The sequence below is a fragment of the Chrysemys picta genome, chromosome 1 (assembly GCF_011386835.1).
Source record: "Chrysemys picta bellii isolate R12L10 chromosome 1, ASM1138683v2, whole genome shotgun sequence".
Taxonomy (NCBI): domain Eukaryota; kingdom Metazoa; phylum Chordata; order Testudines; family Emydidae; genus Chrysemys; species Chrysemys picta.
Window position 1 is genome coordinate 183110909 of NC_088791.1, and position 20687 is coordinate 183131595.

At 41.4% G+C, this 20687-nt stretch overlaps 1 protein-coding gene across 2 annotated transcripts in view; it reads left to right on the top strand.

Moving 5' to 3' along the window:
- The first annotated feature begins 536 nt into the window (after window positions 1-536).
- Window positions 537-20687, top strand: part of NCAM2 (neural cell adhesion molecule 2) — a 514501-nt gene continuing 494350 nt past the window's right edge. For both annotated transcript variants that reach the window (XM_005289286.4, XM_065576283.1), the window contains exon 1: window positions 537-749. In XM_005289286.4, the coding sequence (XP_005289343.2) occupies window positions 698-749 (52 nt within the window). In that variant the 5' untranslated portion in view covers window positions 537-697. The remainder of the gene's footprint in view (window positions 750-20687) is intronic.

The following is a 20687-nucleotide window of genomic DNA, read 5'->3' on the forward strand; positions in this document are numbered from 1 at the left end:
ACCCACCTCTGCCTCCCGCAGCCTGCCCAAGGCACTTTGGCCCGACTCCGGCAGGTGACAGGCACAAGCCCTCCTAAAAAGGCGAGCTTCGGCTGCGAGCCAAAAGCGAGCTGCAACCCCAGCGCTGCTCACCTCCCCGGCGTATAGTGGGCTCCCCGCAAAGCCCGGCTAGTGCCCCCGCTGCCGCACAGCCCTGCGCCCCTTGCCGGCAACGCCCCCGGCACTGGCAGCCCCCGCTTCTCCCGGGGAGAGGAGCAGCCTCGCAGCCCCGTGCAACCCCCAGGTAGCTTCCTCAGCCCAGCCGCCGCTGCTCCCGCGGGCTGCATCGGCCAGGCCAGACCGATGCCTCCCTCCCGCCAGGCTGCACCAGCCCCCGGGCCGGGCGGGGAAGGGAGCTCGGCAGCGGCCGCGAGCTGAGCGGCGGAGGAATCCCCGCTCCTGCATGTGTGAGTGAGTGAGAGCGAGCACGCGCGGAGGGATACACGCTCTCTCCCTCTCCGCCTACCCACCTCCTCCTCCGCTGCCTCCCTGATATAGTGCGGCGCGGAGCGGCGCTGGCAGTCACTTGGCGAGCGGCGCTGCCCGGGCTGTGCGTGCGAGCCGGGAGCTGCGGCCAGAGCGGCGGCGTCGGCGGCTGGGTTTTCCTGTGCTCGGCATCTCTAACTTGGGAACTGTCCACCAGCGTGAGCTCCTGAACATGAGCCGCCTCTCTCTCTACCTGCTCGGATTGCTCCTCAGTAGCGGGCAAGGTAGGAGCGGGGATTTCTTGCATTTCCTAGCTACCCTCCACACCAGAATGCGTCCTAATTACAGTAACCAAAAATAAGCAAAGATCTCACCCCAAAGGCCATCGGGAAAAAAAGCCTGTTCAACCTCTCCACCCCCCAAAGTTGTATTATATTATCTCTTAAAAAAATGTCTACAAGAAAAAAAATGTCATTTAGATGGAAAAGAAAAGAAAAAGCTGGAAGATGCTAACTGCACTTAGCTGCTTTGCTTGGGATCTTGTCTTTTTTTTAGTATTTTTTCTAATAATTAATGTGTTTTGGGTTGTTGGTTTTGTGTGTGTGTGGTTTCTTTTTTTTTTTTTTTTGAAGAGTTTGTGTCAGTAAAAAAAAGACAACCTCAAACCGAGGCATGTTTTGAAATACGGTCCGCTATTTTGTGTGCAGCCAAAGTGGGCTTTATTTTTAAGAAAAAGGATTTTGTGCCCCCCCTCCCCGCACTCCGTTGTCGGTGAGAAGTAATACTTGAAGCCTGCCTGTCAAGATCTTTCTCCTTCTGTAACAAGAAGTGGCTGACGATGGTTCATTTCAGTCTATTGGGAAGTGAAAACGAATTGTTGTGATCAGTAAAGCAGGGTATCTGTGACAGTGAGGTGAATGTGTGAGTATCTATATGTCCGGATATAGGGATGAGTGTATAACATTGAAAATAAAATAATGTTAAAAGGCAGGTGTTTGGAGAGAAGTGAAATATACTAAGATTTCACCTGTATGTACTGTTTGCTTTAATTTTCCTCAGTACAAGTATACACATCGTACAGCAGTTGTCCCTAAGATATAGATTTGGTGTTTTGTATATTACCTGTATGTTTATTTAGGGATTTTTTCTACTTTTAGGGAGAGAGAAAGAAGAGGGGGACAGATAGGAGGGGTTGTGCTTGTGGTTATGACACATTGACCGTGCCCCTTTGTGTAAACTAATTACACTATTTCAAACTGTTCAGACAAGTTTTTGGCGTTAATTTAAAACTGAACTAGATTGCAACACCAGTCTCTTTCTTCCCTCCTAGTCCCCCGTGCAAGGATCTACAAATTACATCTGGAGTCACCACACTAAATTCCAGGACCTGGTGAAAAATGATTTTGTGTATGTGTGTCGCATGCAATTCCTTTTAGGGGGAAAAAGAAAAAAAATCAGTTAAGGGACGGTGTCGGAGCTGGTGCTCCAGACAGTTTCCCCCTCTGCTGCTTTTCTGCCAGCAGGGGGTGGTAGAGCTCCATTCAGGTGATTGCGCTTCTTAGTATCTGGCTGTATTAAGGAAAGAGAGAGAGAGAGTCTGTCTTCTATCATTCTTCAAGCACAGCTTGACATTTTGGATGTGAAGCCTTCATTTCCCCTCTCCCCTGCCCCCCGCCATAGGAGCTGAAGTGACACAATCAGATGCAGATTAGCAACACTCACACACAGACCAGGGAGCATTAGGAATGACTATCTATGGCAGAGAGATTTTATACACTAGCTTGTAAAGTGCCTGTGCGAACTGTTGCGCTTAAAACATTGGGGCTGTAGAGCACTGCAAATCCCCACGTAATTGCAGTTACTGTATGTTTAAAGCCCCTGGCACGTAGGACATTTTGTTTAAGAAGTGGTAAGTAGCAAAGAGCCATCAGATGCTCTTGAGCTATGCAGAAATGCCTCTGTGCTTTCACCATCTCCGAGTGAGCTCTGGAGCTATCACAGTTAACAATTCAGTAACAGTCTGGAGGATTTTCACCATAGCCATACACTGGGGTGGGGGAAGCATCCCTCAGAATTTGCATTGACCCAGCTAGGTGTAGAGGGTATACAGGTGGTGTTTGCAGTGCCTAGAAGGCCGAGAATGGAAGAAAGCAAGTTTGCAAATTGTGATTATTCTCTAGCTGCGCTTGAAAAGGATTGCATAGCCCGGAAATCTAGCATTGCAAATGCCAGGAGTTACGCAGTGGGGGTAAAATTCACAAATACCATTAAGGGAGGCTGAATAAGAGTTTTAACAATGACAAATGACAGAGTTGTATGTATGTGTCTGTATTTGGTATATATATAATATCCGATGGCACTGTCAACAGACAACCACTATTTTTGTAGAGCAAGGGAACTGTATTAGAAAATAAGGGAGAATGAGACTGTCTAGATGTGGAAGGAACAAACAACCTCAATCGGCTGCAATAAATGGTGAATGGGAGTGAAAGAAGCATCTGTGTATAGAAAATCTCTTTATTTAGGTTGCTACGGGAGAAAAAAATATCAGGATTTCTGAAAAATAAACATTGTCTAGGCAAGGAATGTATAGATAAATGTTTACTCAAAGGAAATGACACAAAAACTGAAGGATTTCTTGAAATGCCTTTCACAATCTGAAAGGCTGCTCTGTAGACACTTGGGATTTATCTTCTACTCAGTCTGAGTATTTGGGGATGCTGTAGCAAAGACATTCACATCACCAGCACAAGTATTTAAAAAAAAATCTGAATCATCTGTACAGTATATTTTTTTAATAGAGAAGGAGGCTGGATACAAAAATAAGCTAGTTAACCATCACTGGGGTCATTTGCTTTAGAAATACTAAAAATCTAGGTTGAGGATTTATGTTTCCAGCAATATAGTTGCAGTGGATTTTATGAAGCATGATTGAAGCTATTTCGTTGGGAAGTGCTGTTAGATTGGGGAAAGGAAATTATGATGTATTCCCTTTTAAGCAGTCAAAACGTTTTGAAACTAAGCAGCTGACTGCAAGCAAATGACAGAAGTGAAAAACTGACTAACTTAAGTGCTTATCAATGTCATAATTAGCTAACGAGGCCAAATACTCCCACTCCTAACTTTCATCATAGAGGAGCAAGTTCCTTTTCACTGGCAATGTCATTAAACTGCAACTAAAAAAGATATTTTTTTTGTAACCTCTCATAGGTGCGAGAGAATCCTTCCAGTGTGGAAAGGTCCACATTAAATTAGCACTGGGGGAAAAAACAACCAAAACCCCCAAATACCCCCAACAATACTAGGCTATATATAAATTGATCTTTTATCAGGTGTGGAAATATGGGAACAAAAAAGAGTAGGCTTACTCAATCTTTACTAGTAACTAGGGACACTGATGGATAGTGAATGAACCATTCAAGATGTCAGTGTTCAAAATTTTACTGGTATGGGTAGGAGACTTTTCTCTGGGTTGCCACACTATAATCCTTCCCTTTCATTAAGCTGGAATTCAAAAACTGCTACGGTCAAATTTCAGTTATTTTAAACCCACACATGATGCTGTGGTAAGAGATGCATCTGTATGCTTATCAAATGGTTTTCCCTGCCATTCCCTGTGCTTGAAGTTTCATCCTTCCCTGATGTAATATGGGGAAAGAAGCATGTTTTTAGTTCTTACCTCTGTGTTGCCTATGCAGACATTAATCAGTTCTGCTGCTGTGTTTCCTGCTAGCCACATGCAGTGTTTCCTCCCAGGAAGTTCTAATAAGGCTTTATTCATCAATCAGGAACATCTCTCAAAATAGAGGCCAGGTGTGTCACATAGTCTGTTTTTGAGTGAAATTGCAGGGATGAAATACTGGCTCTACAGAAGTCAATGGGAATTGTGCCATTGACTTCAGTAGGGCCAGGATTTTACCCAGATGTCAATGTCTGGTTGGGCCAAGGTTTTGGGTGCCTTCTAGTACCTTGAAAATCTCCTTTCTCTCCCAGTTACACGTTTATAAAAACATCAGCAACAAAATAAAAATAAAATACACTCCTACCCTCATCTCCCCAAAAAGGAAGTGCATTGCAACCAACCCAGAATGTCTGAGAGTCTACTGTTCACCAACTGATGGAAGAGTCCTATTTTGGGTGGATACAAGGATACCAAGAGTGATCTTTTACCAAGGAAGGGGTTGTTTCAGAAGCGTCACCTGAAGGTGGATGGTGAGGAAACTGAACATTTCTTACAAAGAAAGAAAGAAAGAAACAAACATCCCTGTATTTGGAGGATGGAGGCGTTTTAAGTTAGTTTGCAACAGCGCTATGAAGTGGAAAAAATGGAGAGAAACTCCCAGGAGCTCTTTTATAGAATAAAGCACCAGAGAGAAAGCACTGATTCTTCCTAATAGTTTGAATTAATGTTTTTGTTTTGTTTTTTTCTAGTGGGAGTTGTTTATTTATTTAAAAATACTTTTATCATGCTTGATGAGTGTTAACATAGAGAAATTACCAAATTATAAACGTCTTGCAAGAGAAAATGAACTTCCTGCTTTTTTTTTAAAAGACCTTGGAACATGAACACTCTATTTATTTCCCCTTTTTGTGACCTTTCCGCAGAGGTTTTCCAGCCCTGGTGATTGTATCGTGTTGGTACATGGTTTTCTTAAATTACTGAAGGAAGTTTACATTCAGCTGATGCCACAGATTCCCATTCAAAAAGGTCAAGTTATTAAAATGATGACATTTTAGAAAATTATGACTTATAATTTTGTTTAAATTACAATTTGTGGCTAATTATGCTGTTGTACCTGCATTGTAAGGTACAGTATGAGAGACGAGGACACATATTTCAGTCAGTTATGGAATTCAGATAGACCTTTATATCCAAATATTAGGCAATGGAACTATTCCAAATTATTCCAGCTAAGGATCTGTCCCATCTAATCTTAAAGGACATTTTTGATTTTATAACATTTATTTATTTTATAAAATTAGGGTAATGTGGTTAATGAAGCATATCCTAGGGTTGCCCATATTATAAATTATGATTATTGGACTGGGCCAATTTAATGATTTTGAAGGTCACAAAGTGAAGTGACTTGGCAAGAAAAAATGTGGATATTATATTAAATTGCAGTAATTCAAGCTTTTTGAAGGCACATTTAAGGCTGAAAGACTAAAATTATGCCTGTCATCTTAAAAATATCTTATTAATATCAAGCATTTTAAATTTGATCAATTATGATAGCTAAATCTAAAAAACAAGCAAACAAAAATAATACCCCACAACTCTATCCTCTAGGCTGTTGATAAAATAATTGAATTTTCAGTGGCTAAACTCAGAATAATTTCCAATTACAAGTTCAGCATTTAGAACACTATTTGGTATTACCTCAGTAATCTTGTGATGGCCAGCTTCACAAAGATAATGCTACATTCACTTCAACAAATTGATATTTTGAATAGTTTCCTTACACAGACCAAATGTCCATCAAGACCAGTAACCTGTCTTCTGACAGTGGCCAATGCCAGGTGCTCCAGAGGGAATGAACAGAACAGGTAATCATCAAGTGATCCATCCCCAGTTTTCCATTTCCAGCTTCTGGCAAACAGAGGCTAGGGACACCATCCCTGCTCATCCCAAAACCAAAACCCTGCCAAAACCAACACTGCCCCCTGAAAAAAAACATTACCAAGCAAAAATCACAGGGTGTTTTAGATATTCTGTTGGAAAAGTTTCTATTGTTTTGTAAAAAAGAAACAGTTACAAACATATACAGACAAATATAGTTTTATAAGCCCTTGCTCAGCCTGTGAGTAGTTCCACTGAAGTCTCCTGGGCCTGATCTACTGCGTAGAGCAGTTAATTGGAGTCTTTCTACTGATTTCAGTGGGCTTTGGATCAGGCCCTAGCACCTGTACAAGTACCTTTCTGATTTGGAGCCACAATGAACAGTTTGGATTTTGAAGAAATATAGATTGGGAAGATACCATCTAGTTGGATAACTTTTGATGTGGTTTATGGAACACACTTTCTTTAAGGACTTAATTAACAGAACATTCATAGTGATACACCTATGCTTGAGAATTTACCGCCTTAATGACCTGGCACCGAAGCAGTGTCTTGAACTTCTGAGTCTAAAGTAAGATCTACTGCAAAGTGAGATATGTGTACTGTAATTATTTCTAGAAAACTATTGGTGCCATGACCAAAACTTGTTCACTTTACTCAGATGAGTATTTCCATTGACTTCAATGAGACTATATGTGTGAGGATAACAAACAGGATTTGGCCTTCTAACAGGAATTATTTCCTTCTTGTTTCCAATGTGATTAATTTCAGTAAGGAATGATTATGCATTGAAACGTGTTTCTATATGATGAATTTCAAGTTATCTGCAGTTGCGACACTCCAGATGAGACACCTATCCATAAACAAACTACTGTAAAATACTTTTGTAATGTTTTCCCTTATCCTTCATTTTTTTAGAATAGAAATATATTGTTTATTGATTTACAGTATGATATAATGGGATCTGTCGAGAAATAGGATTAAGAGAGGAACTTTGTTCTGAATATGTCTGTCAAATAATGCATTGATAGATCTTTTGGTAAGGCTGCAGCCATATTAAAGACAGGCTGTGATCTCCTCAGCTCTCACACTGAAAGCAGGGTCAGGTCTGATCTGGTCAGCACTTGAACAGAAAACATCCAAGGCAAATCTGGATGCTGAGGAAGTGATTTTGATAATTCAGTAGGTTTGGGCATAATTCCTTCCCAGTCAGAACTGACAACTACCATCTTTTAGAGAAGATATAAAAATGGGATCCTGATTGTTCATGGTCATCAATAGTACCATAACATTTCTCTGAAAAATAGATCAGCCTTTTCCCTTTATATCCTGGCTAAAATAGTTTGTGTTTTGCCTACTTAAAATTCTCTATGTAATTTCAGCTGGGTAGATTATTTTTTATTTCTTGTTCTAAACAGTTGTACAATGTTGCTGAGCACTCATAAACAACTACTAAAGGTGGATGCATTTCAGCAGTTTGTGAAGTGGTTCTTTAATGATATATCATTTTGTAAAGTTCTTTAGAATTTTCTGGGTTGAAAAATGATACATAAATATAAGATATTAATAGTAATATATTCTGTTGCTGGCATCTGCAGTTTCCTTTTCTAATCAATGAAGTTTACACTGAATATTTACAGTGCAGCCCTAGTTTAAATACCAAGAAGAATGGCGTGGTTTTTGTGTAGACTGAAATTCTTAAATGGAAGTAGTTGGGCACTATACTAGACAAAATGATGGTGTCCTCAATGTTTTATTCAAATAGCATTCTTTGGAACGTATCATGGATTCTAGAGTGAAACAAATTTCCATTACTGTTCTCATTATTAAAACACAATGGACCATGTTCAGACCTGGTGTAGACAGTTTCAAATCCATTAATTTCAAGAGTGTTGCAGCAGGGCTGAATTCTGCCTACATTGTTTAGTGCTTTGTGAGGGTGGCTTTAAACCTGTCCTATGTTTCAAATGAGGAATTTCAAGCAGAGATGAAGTATTTGGAGAGAGAGGTATAGAGCAATGAGAAATAATAGCACTTCTAGCCAGATTGTATGCAGGTGTTTCCAAAGTACCTCCTGGATGGCCACCTTAATAAATCACAGAGAGGGGTGGTTCTGTCCTTTGCTCATGAATAATGCAAACTCTAGAATTTCTCTTAAACTATAACATAAGAGATAAATACTGTCCTTTTTCTACTAAACAATCAAAGCAAAATTAACAAAAAACAATCAAGTACACCTTTACCCCGATATAACGCTGTACTGCGGAGCCAAAAAATCTTACTACGTTAGAGGTGAAACCGCGTTATATCGAACTTGCTTTGATCCGCCGGAGCGCGCAGCCCCGCCCTCCCCCCGGAGTGTGGTTTACCACGTTATATTCGAAATTGTGTTATATCGCGTCACATTATATTGGGATAGAGGTGTATTTGTTTCTGTTTATGAAATGCTGAAGGATGATTGCTAGAAATAAAATAGTACCTACCATTTTCTTTGGAGTCACAGAACATTCAAATATTGTTTATGAACTGGATACTAGGAGTATAGTTAGAATAGTGTTCAACCAGCAAAAGTATGGACTCTTGTGTTTTATGTTGATGCCCAGGGGGCTAATCATACATAAACTTTTTTGTTTCATAATTTTTGGGCATAGTGATCAGTTGTTGTCAGTCATCTTTTTCCAAGCACTTCACATTCAAATAATGCTTCCTTAGATATGCAGAAAAAATCATTGTTGAATAGTACTTTCTGGCAAATAACATAATTACAATATTTCTTTTGCTCTAGCAGGTACTGTGTGTCAGACATAATAGATGAATACAGTCAGATATTACTGTATTCATCTATTATGATTATGGGGTCAAATTCTCCCCTCTGATACACATGTGCAATCCATACTGAAGTCACTGGGTGTTGCATCTGCATATACAAGTGGAGAATTTGAGGCCTGCCCCTGCTACTGGTACTTATGTGAGGACTTCATTACTACAGACCCTTGGTTCTTAATGTTTCATGTTCCATTTGTAAAATACCTGCATGTTTTCAAGCAGTTTTCAACCTGTTAATTGTATTTATATTTAGATATAAATGAAAGGAATTTCCTTTTTTTGAAAATTCAACATTAAATTATTGATTTGCATATACAAAAATAATTGAAAATTACAAAGATGAAAGTCAGTTATATCAAGACGTTATTGCTGCTCAATGACTCTGTATGAGATATGCTCACTTTGTAAGTAAAAATGATTTTCCTCTCTAAATTTCAGTGTTTTATACTCAGCCTGGGATCTGAAAGTCAAGCTGGTCTCTTTTTTGAACATGAATAATCAGTAATAAAAGGTTTTACATAAAATACAATAATGCCCATACACACTCTGTATGAATGTAAAGTTTCAGTGTCAGCACCCTGCTTTCAGTGTTTGAAATTCATATCCTAATTTTTCTCATGTGGCCAATCTATAGTAATATATTCTGAATGTACGCTCTATTTATCTCTATACTTATTTAGTGATTTTGGGAAATTGTTTAACACGAGGAACTCTGCTGACTAAATTTTGGGTATGAAACTGCAATATTTCCATGCACAGAACTCTCACTCTCAAAACTGAGTTTTGTTCTCAAGTGAGGCTTGCAGATTCAGATGTTGTTTCAATTGCAGCTTTCAGGAGCTATTCACAGCTGTGAATAATATGCACCATAACAGCCTTATTCTACAAGCCTTATTAAGTAAATAGGCAAACGTCTCAAGTGAAGGATACAAGATCAAGATCAAGCTGTACCTTTATGGAATCTAAATAGTGGGTATACTTCTGCTTCTCAGGTGAGTGAGTATCTCAGGAACATTAGTGCTCTATAATAGTATAAGAGGACCAAAAGACATGCTGATGTAATAAACTGATTCTTTTTGAGATAAACCATGCTCACTGATTACAAGGAAGATGGTTTCTTTATGTTTATAAAATCAAAATAATATAGGTCTCGCAGGTATTATATGCAACTTTTGGAATAAATGAGAAAATTTTACCTTTGTGTCTTTTAATCATTAAACAGATTTAGCTCGTCATTGCCCAGGTCAATGCTATGTTGAAAGTAGAATATTTTTGTAGAGGAATTTACCTTTCAATGCAAATGCACTGTTTGTGGTTTGTGTATGTCTCAGAGGTTGTTTTCTTTTCTTTTTTGGTTTTGTCTATGGCTTTGTGACACCCGTCAAAATTGTTTTTAAGACATTCAGTATTCAGATCATGTTGCTAAGTCATTGAAGCATTGTGGCTGAATGATTGGATGTTAAATGGATTTGTGCCAATTTATGTGCCAGGCATTGAGTCCAACAGTTTCTTAGCACTTGGGTAAAATTAACCTCCTCTTCCCCCACCCATCCATGAGTTTGTATTAGAATTCTGTGAATATTTTTGATCATGTATGCTGTATGATTTATATGATTCTTTTTACAATTGTTTATTGTGCTTGTTGGACTTTTTTAGAGTGGAAATTTTTTACAGTTTTCCTAACTTCATTGTTGAAGTAGCCTGGTTTTACCATTCATAGCAAGATGAGATTGCATAAATATCCTTTATTTTTGTCAGGAGTGAATTCCTGTCCTGTATATTATTTCTGTGCCGAGAGTATTAGCTGAAAATTCTATTTGCTGGCATGATGATGCTTTTAAAACTATTCTTTGTTATGTGTTTTTTATATATTTTGTTGAGTGTGTACTTTTTCTGTCATACTTCCAGACATCTGAGTGTAAGAAAAGACCTCTCTGGACTGACACCTGAGGAACTTCTTCCTTTATTCTATTCTCTCCTATGAGTACTCAAAAAGAACAGGAGTACTTGTGGCACCTTAGAGACTAACAAATTTATTAGAGCATAAGCTTTCGTGGACTACAGCCCTCCTGTTCTTTTTGCAGATACAGACTAACACGGCTGCTACTCTGAAACCTCTGAGTACTCAGTTCGTGATACCTTCCATTAGCTGGGAGGGTGGTTGGATTCTCATTCTGCTTTGTATTATATGTTAACAGTAAAGCTGATTGGAGAAATTATTTTTTCCTGTGATAAGATTTGATGAAAACAATTTTGTTCTTGTAGAAATTTTTTTTGAATTTTTTCAAGTATAAAAAAAATGGAGGGGGGGGGGATTGGTTTCTCGATAAAAACCTAACATTTTATGGCAACCCAGACATTTTCTGACCTTTTTCTGTTTAAACAAAATGATTGCACCGCACCTGAAGGGGGGAATGTTGTCCAGGCTTCCCGAAGGAAGGTAGCAGTACTTTACGATGGTGGTGGGAAGGAGGTCAGAAACTACTGCAAAAAGGTGGGTGGCAGTCAGCTTTGTGGAGGAAAGCCGACTGCTGCAGAGGAGCACATGGATCGGACAGTGACTTCTCTTAGAGGAGAGTCTATTGATAGGGAGTCTCTAGGTTTTAGTCAGGAGGAGAGGATGGAAGAAGATAATCTAGGGGCCAGATCAGACGAGAAACATTCACATAAAAAAGAATTGGACACTTCAGAAAAGGGCAGACAAATAAACAGTGACAATTTTTTAAAGTGCTTGTATATAAATGCTAGAAGTCTAAATAATAAGATGGGTGAATTAGAGTGCCTCGTTATAAAGGATGATTTTGATATAATAGGAATCACAGAAACCTGGTGGACTGAGGACAATCAATGGGACACAATCATTCCGGAGTACAAAATATATCGGAAGGAAAGAACAGGTCGTGCGGGGGTGGAGGGTGGGGGCGGGGAAGTGGCAATATATGTGAAAGAAAATGTAGAATCAAATGAAGTAAAAATCTTAAGTGAATCCACCTGTTCCATAGAATCTCTATGGATAGTAATTTCATGCTCTAATAAGAATATAACATTAGGGATCTATTATTGACCACATGACCAGGACAGTGATAGTGACGATGAAATGCTAAGGGAAGCTAGAGAGGCTATCAAAATTAAGAACTCAATAATAGTGGGGGATTTCAATTAGCCCCATATTGACTGGGAACATGTCACCTCAGGACGAAATGAAGAGACAAAATTTCTTGATACTTTAAATGACTGCTTCTTGGAGCAGCTGGAACCCATACGGGAACCCACAAGGGGAGAGGCAACTCTCGATTTAGTCCTGAGTGGAGCGCAGGAGCTCATCCAAGAGGTAACTGTAACAGTACTGCTTGGAAATAGTGACCATAATATAATAACATTAAACATCCCTGTGATGAGAAGAACGCCTCAACAGCCCAACACTGTGGCATTTAATTTCAGAAAGGGGAACTATGCAAAAATGAGGGGGTTAGTTAAACAGAAATTAAAAGGTACAGTGACTAAAGTGAAATCCCTGCAAGCTGCATGAACACTTTTCAAATACACCATAATAGAGGTCCAACTTAATTGTATACCCCAAATTCAAAAACACAGTAAAAGAACTAAAAAAGAGCCACCGTGGCTTAACAACCATGTAAAAAAAGCAGTGAGAGATAAAAAGGCATTTTTTAAAAAGTGGAAGTCAAATCCTAGTGAGGTAAATAGAAAGGAACATAAACACTGCCTAATTAAGTGTAAAAAATGTAATAAGAAAAGCCAAAGAGGAGTTTGAAGAACGGTAGCAGGCAAGGCAGCACCCACCTTCCCTCCCATAGAGGTTCAAATGTCAGGTTTGGTTAGGATCTCTGCTGTGGGCATTGTGCTAGTTGCTCCTTTTTAGGGGGGCTGGGAATTTTTCCTTACAGCATATTGGCTTCAATGGAGTGGGGTTTTTTCACCTTCCCCACAGTGAGTGTGAGGGAGGACCTTTTCTGGTGAGGAGAAAAGGTGATTAGGTGATATGTCGCAACTCATTTTGTAAGTGTGAGGCACGTGTCAGGGCAGGTATTCCCAGAGGGAAGGCATCCAGTGACCTGATAAATTGCCTACGACTTAAAAAGTTTTAAAAGGAGGTGTTGGTTAAAGGAATGGAATGGGGCGTGGTGGTTTGGGGCTCCTATGCTTGGAACGGCAGGGAGTCATTTGACTAAACATAGAGTTACCTGCACAGTACACTTTTATCTGCCAGGTAGTCCCACACATCTAATAATAAAGTTGCAACCTGATTAAATCCATATCAAGTGTCTCCTGCCCTTCTTTTGGTATAGCCCGACAAAAGCTATTTTCCATTTCTTGTTTTGTTTGTGGTATTTTTCCCAGTTCTAATGAAAAAATTTGACCAGATCTAGAAAACAGGCAGTTCTTATACATTTATTATTATTTATTTGTATTTCTGTAGTGCCTTGAGGCCCTAGTCATACACCAGTACCCCATTGAAGTAGGTACTTTACAAACACAGAACAAAAAGACCATCTCTGCATCAAGGTTGTCATCTCTCATTTTGCTTTAGTGCTGCTTTGTCAATCCTGACTTTTTGGGCAGGAGGAAATTTACATTTGCTCCTGACTTTTTGCAAGATCTCACCTTCTGCAGTTGAGTTGGCAAGTCACCAGGCCATCTTTCAGATTTCAGTTTTTGTTTGTAATTTAAGTTTATACATCTCTACATAAATTATAAGAAGGGATTGTTTCCCCATTTGAGCCTTTTGTTTTTGAAAGTGGAATGTCTCCTTGCTTATACCCAATCTGGTCTAGGTCAGGCTAGATAGGAGTATTTTTGTGTGTGTGTATGTTTTTAAAAGGAGAATACATCATGATGCTATCACTTTAGATACACTTATATATAAACCTTATTCAAAATGTCTTCTGTTTTATACTGAACAGTAATAATGCTTAATCACAACTTGAACGTCCTTGTGACTATTTTCAAGATTCTGAGTAGGGTGACCAGATAGCAACTGTGAAAAAACGGGACAGGGGGTGAGGGGCAAGAGGCGCCTATATAAGAAAAAGTCCCCCAAAATGGGACTGTCCCTTTAAAAATGGGTCATCTGGTCACTCTATGAATGTGAATGGGTCCAATTCTGAAGAGTGCAGAGTATCCTCCACTCAATTAAATTCAAGAGGAGCTGAAAATCTCTGGGGGTTGCTCAGCAACTCAAAGGATTTAGCTACAGGTTTTGGTGATCTAACACAAGGCTATATTAACCTATAGATGTGGACATTTATGAAGAGGTGTCCTATTTCTACTAATAAAAACATTGTTGGAAAAGCTGACAGTGCATAATGAATTTTACAACTTTATCTGTGAATATTTAATCTGAAAATCAGCAGCATATGAAAGACATGTGAGGAAGAGCTCAAGGCACAGCTTGTGAGACCTTAGCATGTCTGAGGACATGAAGAGGTCTGCCAGAGAAGGAACAGATTGAACTTGGAAGGCAGAATCTTATTCTTACCATATGTGTACAGGTCAAGTGTACTTTGAGCACATAATGTTTTTCATTATGGTTCTGAAAGATTTAAGTATTAACACTGGAAGACCATAGTTAGCTTGATGTTTGGTATGCAAGACTGTCCTTCTGTGCTTAACTGTGGGTTGTGTTTTTGTCATAAGAACTTCTCTCCATTAAGGACTGAACAGAGATCAATAAGACTATTTCCTGGAGACAGAGTGAAGATTGTGGAGATGTCATTTTCTGTGATGTCAGTATCTATTAGGTGTCTGTTGTTCATAGGGTAACCTTTATTGCATCCAAAAAATAAGCTAAGATGAGAGAGTGTCAAACTTTTATAAGAGTTGCAGTATCATGGCATTTCTCACATGTCTAACGTGATTTCACAAATATATGTTCTGTATCTTCAGTTCACATTCCTTTTACAACATTATGTATCTCTGTAAATATATACTGATGTTCCCAATTTTTCAGTGATTTGGTTTCATTACAGCATGTTTAGACAATTAGAGGCCACCTTTTCACATGCTTGTTTACTAAATTCACCGAAAGGTAACTCCAGAGAGAGTATAAGTTCCAGATATGTCCCTTTACTCTGTAAATGTAGATCACCAGGGTAAAGAATTACCAAACCAGCGAAAATGACAATTTCTAAGCAATTGTTAGCAAGATTGCAGAGCAAAGCAAAATATTTTTTTTAACACACACAAATATTCTTGTTACATACATCATCTAGGGTATCATTTACATATTTATTAAAAAGAGTAAGATATTGTGAATTAAATATTGTTGTGCCTTTTTAATATTTGTCATGATTAATCATTTTGTCATGCACTTATTACATTATATTATATTATATATTACATTTGGGGACTAATGTCTCAGATCAAGTATGAACAGAGTGGGAATAAGTTAACTTTGGCTATACTGAAAGAAGGACAGGAGACACTTGATATGGATTTTAATAAGGCTGCAACTTTATTATTAGATGTCTGGGACTACTCAGCAGATAAAGTGTACAGTGAAGGCAAATCCATGTTTATACAAATCATTACCCGGGGCTTCCACCCCCTTCATTTCCCATCCAGGTCCCCAGCCAGTCCATGGCTTAGACCTTACCATCCACTCCCCTCGTAGGAGGGTTAAGGTGGGCTATAAGAATGGGGAGTGGTTGGCTCCCTGCCGTACCAATTATACCGTCCCAGCCCCCGCCCCCCCATTCTGTTCCTTTATCCAGCACCTCCTTTTAAGTGCTTTAGCAGGCCATTTATCTGGTCACTGGATACCTTCCCTATGGAGTACCTGCACTGGACATCTGCCACCAGGAGGTGCCAGCAATTAGCTTAGCTGCCTCCCCCGCAAACCCAGTCGGTTTTCCCTGACATCTCCCAATGTACTCTTTTATAGCAGCCCAAATAGGTGAAGCCCCATTCTCCCGAAGGAGCCCGTTGTACCTTGCACTATGCCAGGATCATCAAGGACGCCAGCAGCTGGGTTGTCAATGATCAGGTACCGCAAAACACGTCCCTCTGTAGTGGGCAATATCTGTGACCAGCATTCCAGATCCTGAAATTGGAAGAATTCATTAAAACTTCCTTTATAGCTGAGCTGTGTGCCCGGAGCCAAGAATTTCCATGCCACTGACAACATCATATGCTGAGGCTCCATAAAGCCAGCGGCATCTGCTCGGGTTCGTTGCTAGCTCCTGGTGCAAGCTCATGAAATCTGTCAAACTGAAAATGAGACAAGGCGTATGCTATGCCATTATTCATCCCATGCTTGGAAGGAAAACAGATGTTAAAGTTTAAACATTGTAGAACTCACTAACTTCATAACCCTGTGTGATCTGTAAATTTGGCAATTGATAACCTGTAGCACTGCCATGTTGTCGCACCAGAAACACACCCTTTAATTAGCCAGCTCTGGTCCCCAAATAACCATTGCAACTAAAATGGGGAAGAATTCCAGGAAAGTCATATCACACACAACCCCATTTTGTGTCCAGATAGCAGGCCATTTCTGGGCACATCATCTGCCTTGATAAAACACCCCAAAACCTGTCTCCCCAGAAACATCCAAATGGATTTTTAAAACTCCCTGTAATAATCATTACTCCCTCCACAATGACACCCCATTAAATTGACTCAAAAAACGTTCCCACACCTTCAAGTCTTCCTTCATCTTTCTGTTAACTCGTATGGAATGGTGTGGCCTGGCTATGCCTGTTGTTGCCACCGCAAGCCTGGCACAAAATGCTCTCCACATGGCAACAACCATGCAGGCAAAGTTCAGGTGCCCCAGAATAGACTGCAGGTCTTGCAGTGTGAGTTTTTTGGCTCCTACAGCTCTCCTAAGCAATCTCAATAGCTTCAGAAGCTTATCCTGAGGGAGTTGCAATATGCCCGCCCTAGTGTCCAGCTCGATCCCCAGGTAGGTCAATGTAGTGGAAGGGCCCTCTGTTTTTGCTTCCACTAGGGTTACCCCCACTTGTTTAGACAGGACCTGAAATGTGTCCAACAGGTGAATACTCTCATCTGACCCGCAAACAAAAAGTCATCTAAATAATGCACCACTTGGCATAGTCCAGCTGCTCGCACCACTGCCCAGTACAACACAGTACTAAAATTTTCAGGATATCGAACAGCTCATGGGCATAGCCTTGTCACAATAAAATTGTCCCTCAAAAGAGAAACCCAAAAGGTCAAAGTTCAGTGGGTGCACCAGCAGCAGTCAAAAAGCAGTCTTGATATCACACTTAGCCATTAGTGCCCCTGGGCCACAAGACCTAATCATACAAACAGCTTCATCAATGGAGGAATAGCACACGAATATAGCGCCGGGTCTATCCCATCATTAACAGAGCCATCTCATGGGTACGAGAGGTGATGAATTAATCGGTATGTCCCTGGACTCTTGGGGATCAAACCCAGGGGGGAAACCCTTAAGTTCTCTATAGGTAATTGATCAAATGGCCCTGCCACCCTCCCCTCATTTAATTCCTGTGTAATCTTTTCTTGAACAATATGTCCCATCCCAAACACTGACTTCAAATTTTTTGACTTCACATGAGTTCTACTCCCTGAAAAGGGGATCTCAAATCCCACAGTAAATCCCTCCCACAACTATGCTCCATCTGCTTTATTAGGGTAATCTCAGAGGAGAACCCTTAGAACCTCCGACCTAACTGGTATTGGTGCCCGTGCCCATTGCACTGCGCCCAGCTTGCCCCTCTCCCCTGCTTGTGTTCTGTGTCCCATAACCTGTTCCAACCGAGCCAAACCTGCCGTTGGCACTTGAGCCACCTGCAATCTGTTTCCCCCTTGTGACCGTCCCCTACCACTCTGGCAAGAATGGGCTGAATGTGTCCCAAAACATGTCCCGCAAGCAGGCCTAAATTTGCAGGTGCTGCGAAAACAACCACTGTCATTAAATGCCCACAAATATAATTACGTGACTCAGGCCCCTCCCGAGCTTCCTGTGGGATGAACCAGCTACTGTCTGTGTGAACCCCTGGTACCCTCGGAGTCATCCACTCCAGTCACACTGTGTGATGAGGTATGTCCCACCGGATCCCAGTTTATGTTGCTGCCTTCAATCAAAACTGCTCATCATAATTAAACCAGGACATGCCCCTAAACATATTGTACGCCTGCCTGATTATGTCCATACGCTTAAACAAGGGAGGGCTTCTCTCCGAGTAAGCCTGTACTATCACACCTGCATAGATAAGGAAGGCAGCCTCCCAATTTTCTCATGTTCTAGTCATGCTTGGCGCTTGGGGAGCTCCCTATTCCACTTGCTCTGCCCAGGCTTACTCTCTGTCAACACCTCCCTGTGCAACAAGGATAATATGTCCATGTATTCCCCTTTCAGGATTTCATCTTAGTTGTACTGAGCAGGTGAACTCCCATTGGGTCAGCCACCCCGGCATAACCGTACTCGGGACTGACTTGTGGGGTATCCTCAGTTCCCTGCACCTCCCCGGCCCCCCACAGGAACCTCTACTCTATCCCATGAAGTTGTATTTCCTAACAGCCAGTGAGTCAAAATGTGCCCAGGGGCTTCATCCCCACCAGGGGCTCCCATACCCGTGTGGGGGGATTGCCCCATCTGCCCATCTCCTGCCTTCCAAATTTGAGCCTATGCCGGGCCTATGCTGTCACCCCGTCCAGGCCCCTCACTCAGAGATGCCTGAAGTTGTTGCAACAATTGCAAATTAATGTGAAGCAGCTGTGTAACACCATTAGTGTCCCCATCAGGGATGTGCCCCCCAGATGGGTTTGCCAGGGGTCTCTGAGACTTCTGCTCCCAGGCCCGGACTATTTATTACTCCACTAGCCCCACTCCTGTCCCCCACAGGTAAACTCACAGCGGGACAGTTTGAGCCTAGACCCCACACCTCACCGAGGCCACTGCAAATGTCATGCATTGCCACACTGCAAGGCAGGATATCACCCATGCCAACAGTCCCCCCCCAAACCTCTGTCTGTTGCAGGTCATACTCACCCCTGGAATTAGCGTCACCCCCATCTCTTGAGTTCAGTGGAGAAGAACATCTTGGTTCTGGGTGACCCCGTACACTTTGAAAGCTCTGCAGTGCTGTTGAAACAAACTCAGAAACAACTTCACTGACCACTTGCTACACAGCACTGCTGACTGTCCCACTAGCAAACACAGCCTGTCCAACTGCATGAGTGGATGCTTTCCCATGAGCATCTCCATCCCTCAGCCCATGAGTCCTGCTGCGTGGAAAAAAGGGCTTTCAACGCTCAGGGCTTACACCTTTATAGCCTTCCGACCTCACATTCCTGGGGGGGGGGGGGTGAGTCAGCGCAAAAAACTGACCACCACTCGCCTTTTGCAGCTGATTCTGACCTCCTTTCACCCCCTCTCCACTGCCATAAAGCATTGTTGCCTTCCTTCGGCAAGCCCAGACAATGTTCCCCCCGTTTCGGGGGTGTAATGCGGTTATTCTCAAAAATTCACTGAGTTGACTTTGAGCTTTGCCCTCACCCATTTGACACAAATATCTCCTTTGAGCTGTGCTTCCATTCATGGACAGAATACAATGTAACTGCATTATCTGAGCTTTATTTTTCTGCAGTATTATTTTCTTTCTAATGGGTGTAAATTGTCTAGTTCAAAGCTGCTCACCTTTTAGATATAGGAGGGCTGGTTTGATGTTACAGTAGCACATTAGTGATCCACAAGCCCAAGTGGCATCAAAACAGCTAGTTTGACTGAGAAATTCAGTGCTTGATCTGCTGGTAATAATTACAATAAATAAATAAAAACACATTTTTCCACAGTACAGGAAAGATATAGAAGTCTATTTGAAAGTAGATGATCTCTATACAATTTTTAATGCATGGGTGTCCAGCTATTGAAATCATCACTCATAACTGACATCATTGTTGTTGTTAGTCTTAGGAGAGACGCCAAAGACTAAGCAAGCGTGGAATCTTTCCTTCCTTCTTAGCGCTAGAAGTGGTGTCTCAAGATCAATATTGCAGGATGGTGTGGGGAGCTTGCATTCCTCCAATAAGAAGTTGTACCTCTACTATATATAAATAAAGAAACACGAGAAATACTGTCCATCCAGTATCATTCATGAGGACTAAAATGATCTGTCTTAGGTATGACCCCCCCTTATCACAGTATCTGAATGTCTCACAATCTTTAATGTATTTATCCACCCAACACCTCTGGGAGGTAGGGAGATGAGAACTGAGGCACAGAGAGATATGTGACTTACCCAAGTCACACAGGAGATCTGTGACAGAAAAGGGACTTGAACCCAGGTCTCTCAAGTCTAGTCTAGTACCCTAACCACTGGACCATCTTTAAAAATAGTAATTGTAGAGCCAGCCAGTCTCGACTCCCACATAGACCACATTTCTACTATATTTATTAGAGTTACTTAATATATGACTTTTATCTGAGACTGTCCACATAATTTATTGTACCAAATTATTAGTATTCGTATATTAAGAGTCAAACAGTAACATTTTGGAAGGCAGTTTATGGTTGCAGCCCCGGACTGGATTTGACTTGGTATGACTGAGATATGAAAGGGTTGGGAGTGTATCACCAGTTCCCAAGCCACCAGGGCTGGTGCAACCATTTAGGCGACCTAGGCAGTCGCCTAGGGTGCTAGGATTTGGGGGGCGCCATTTTCTTTGGCAGCGACCGTGGCAGCCGGATCTTCGGCTGCCCCGGTGGCCGCCGGTATTTAGGCAGAGGGAGCTGGGGCAGTGGAGCACGGGGAGGGCCGCCTGCAGCAAGGGGCCGGGGGGCGGCACTTAGGGGAACTCCCCGCCCCAGCTCACCCCTGCCCCACCT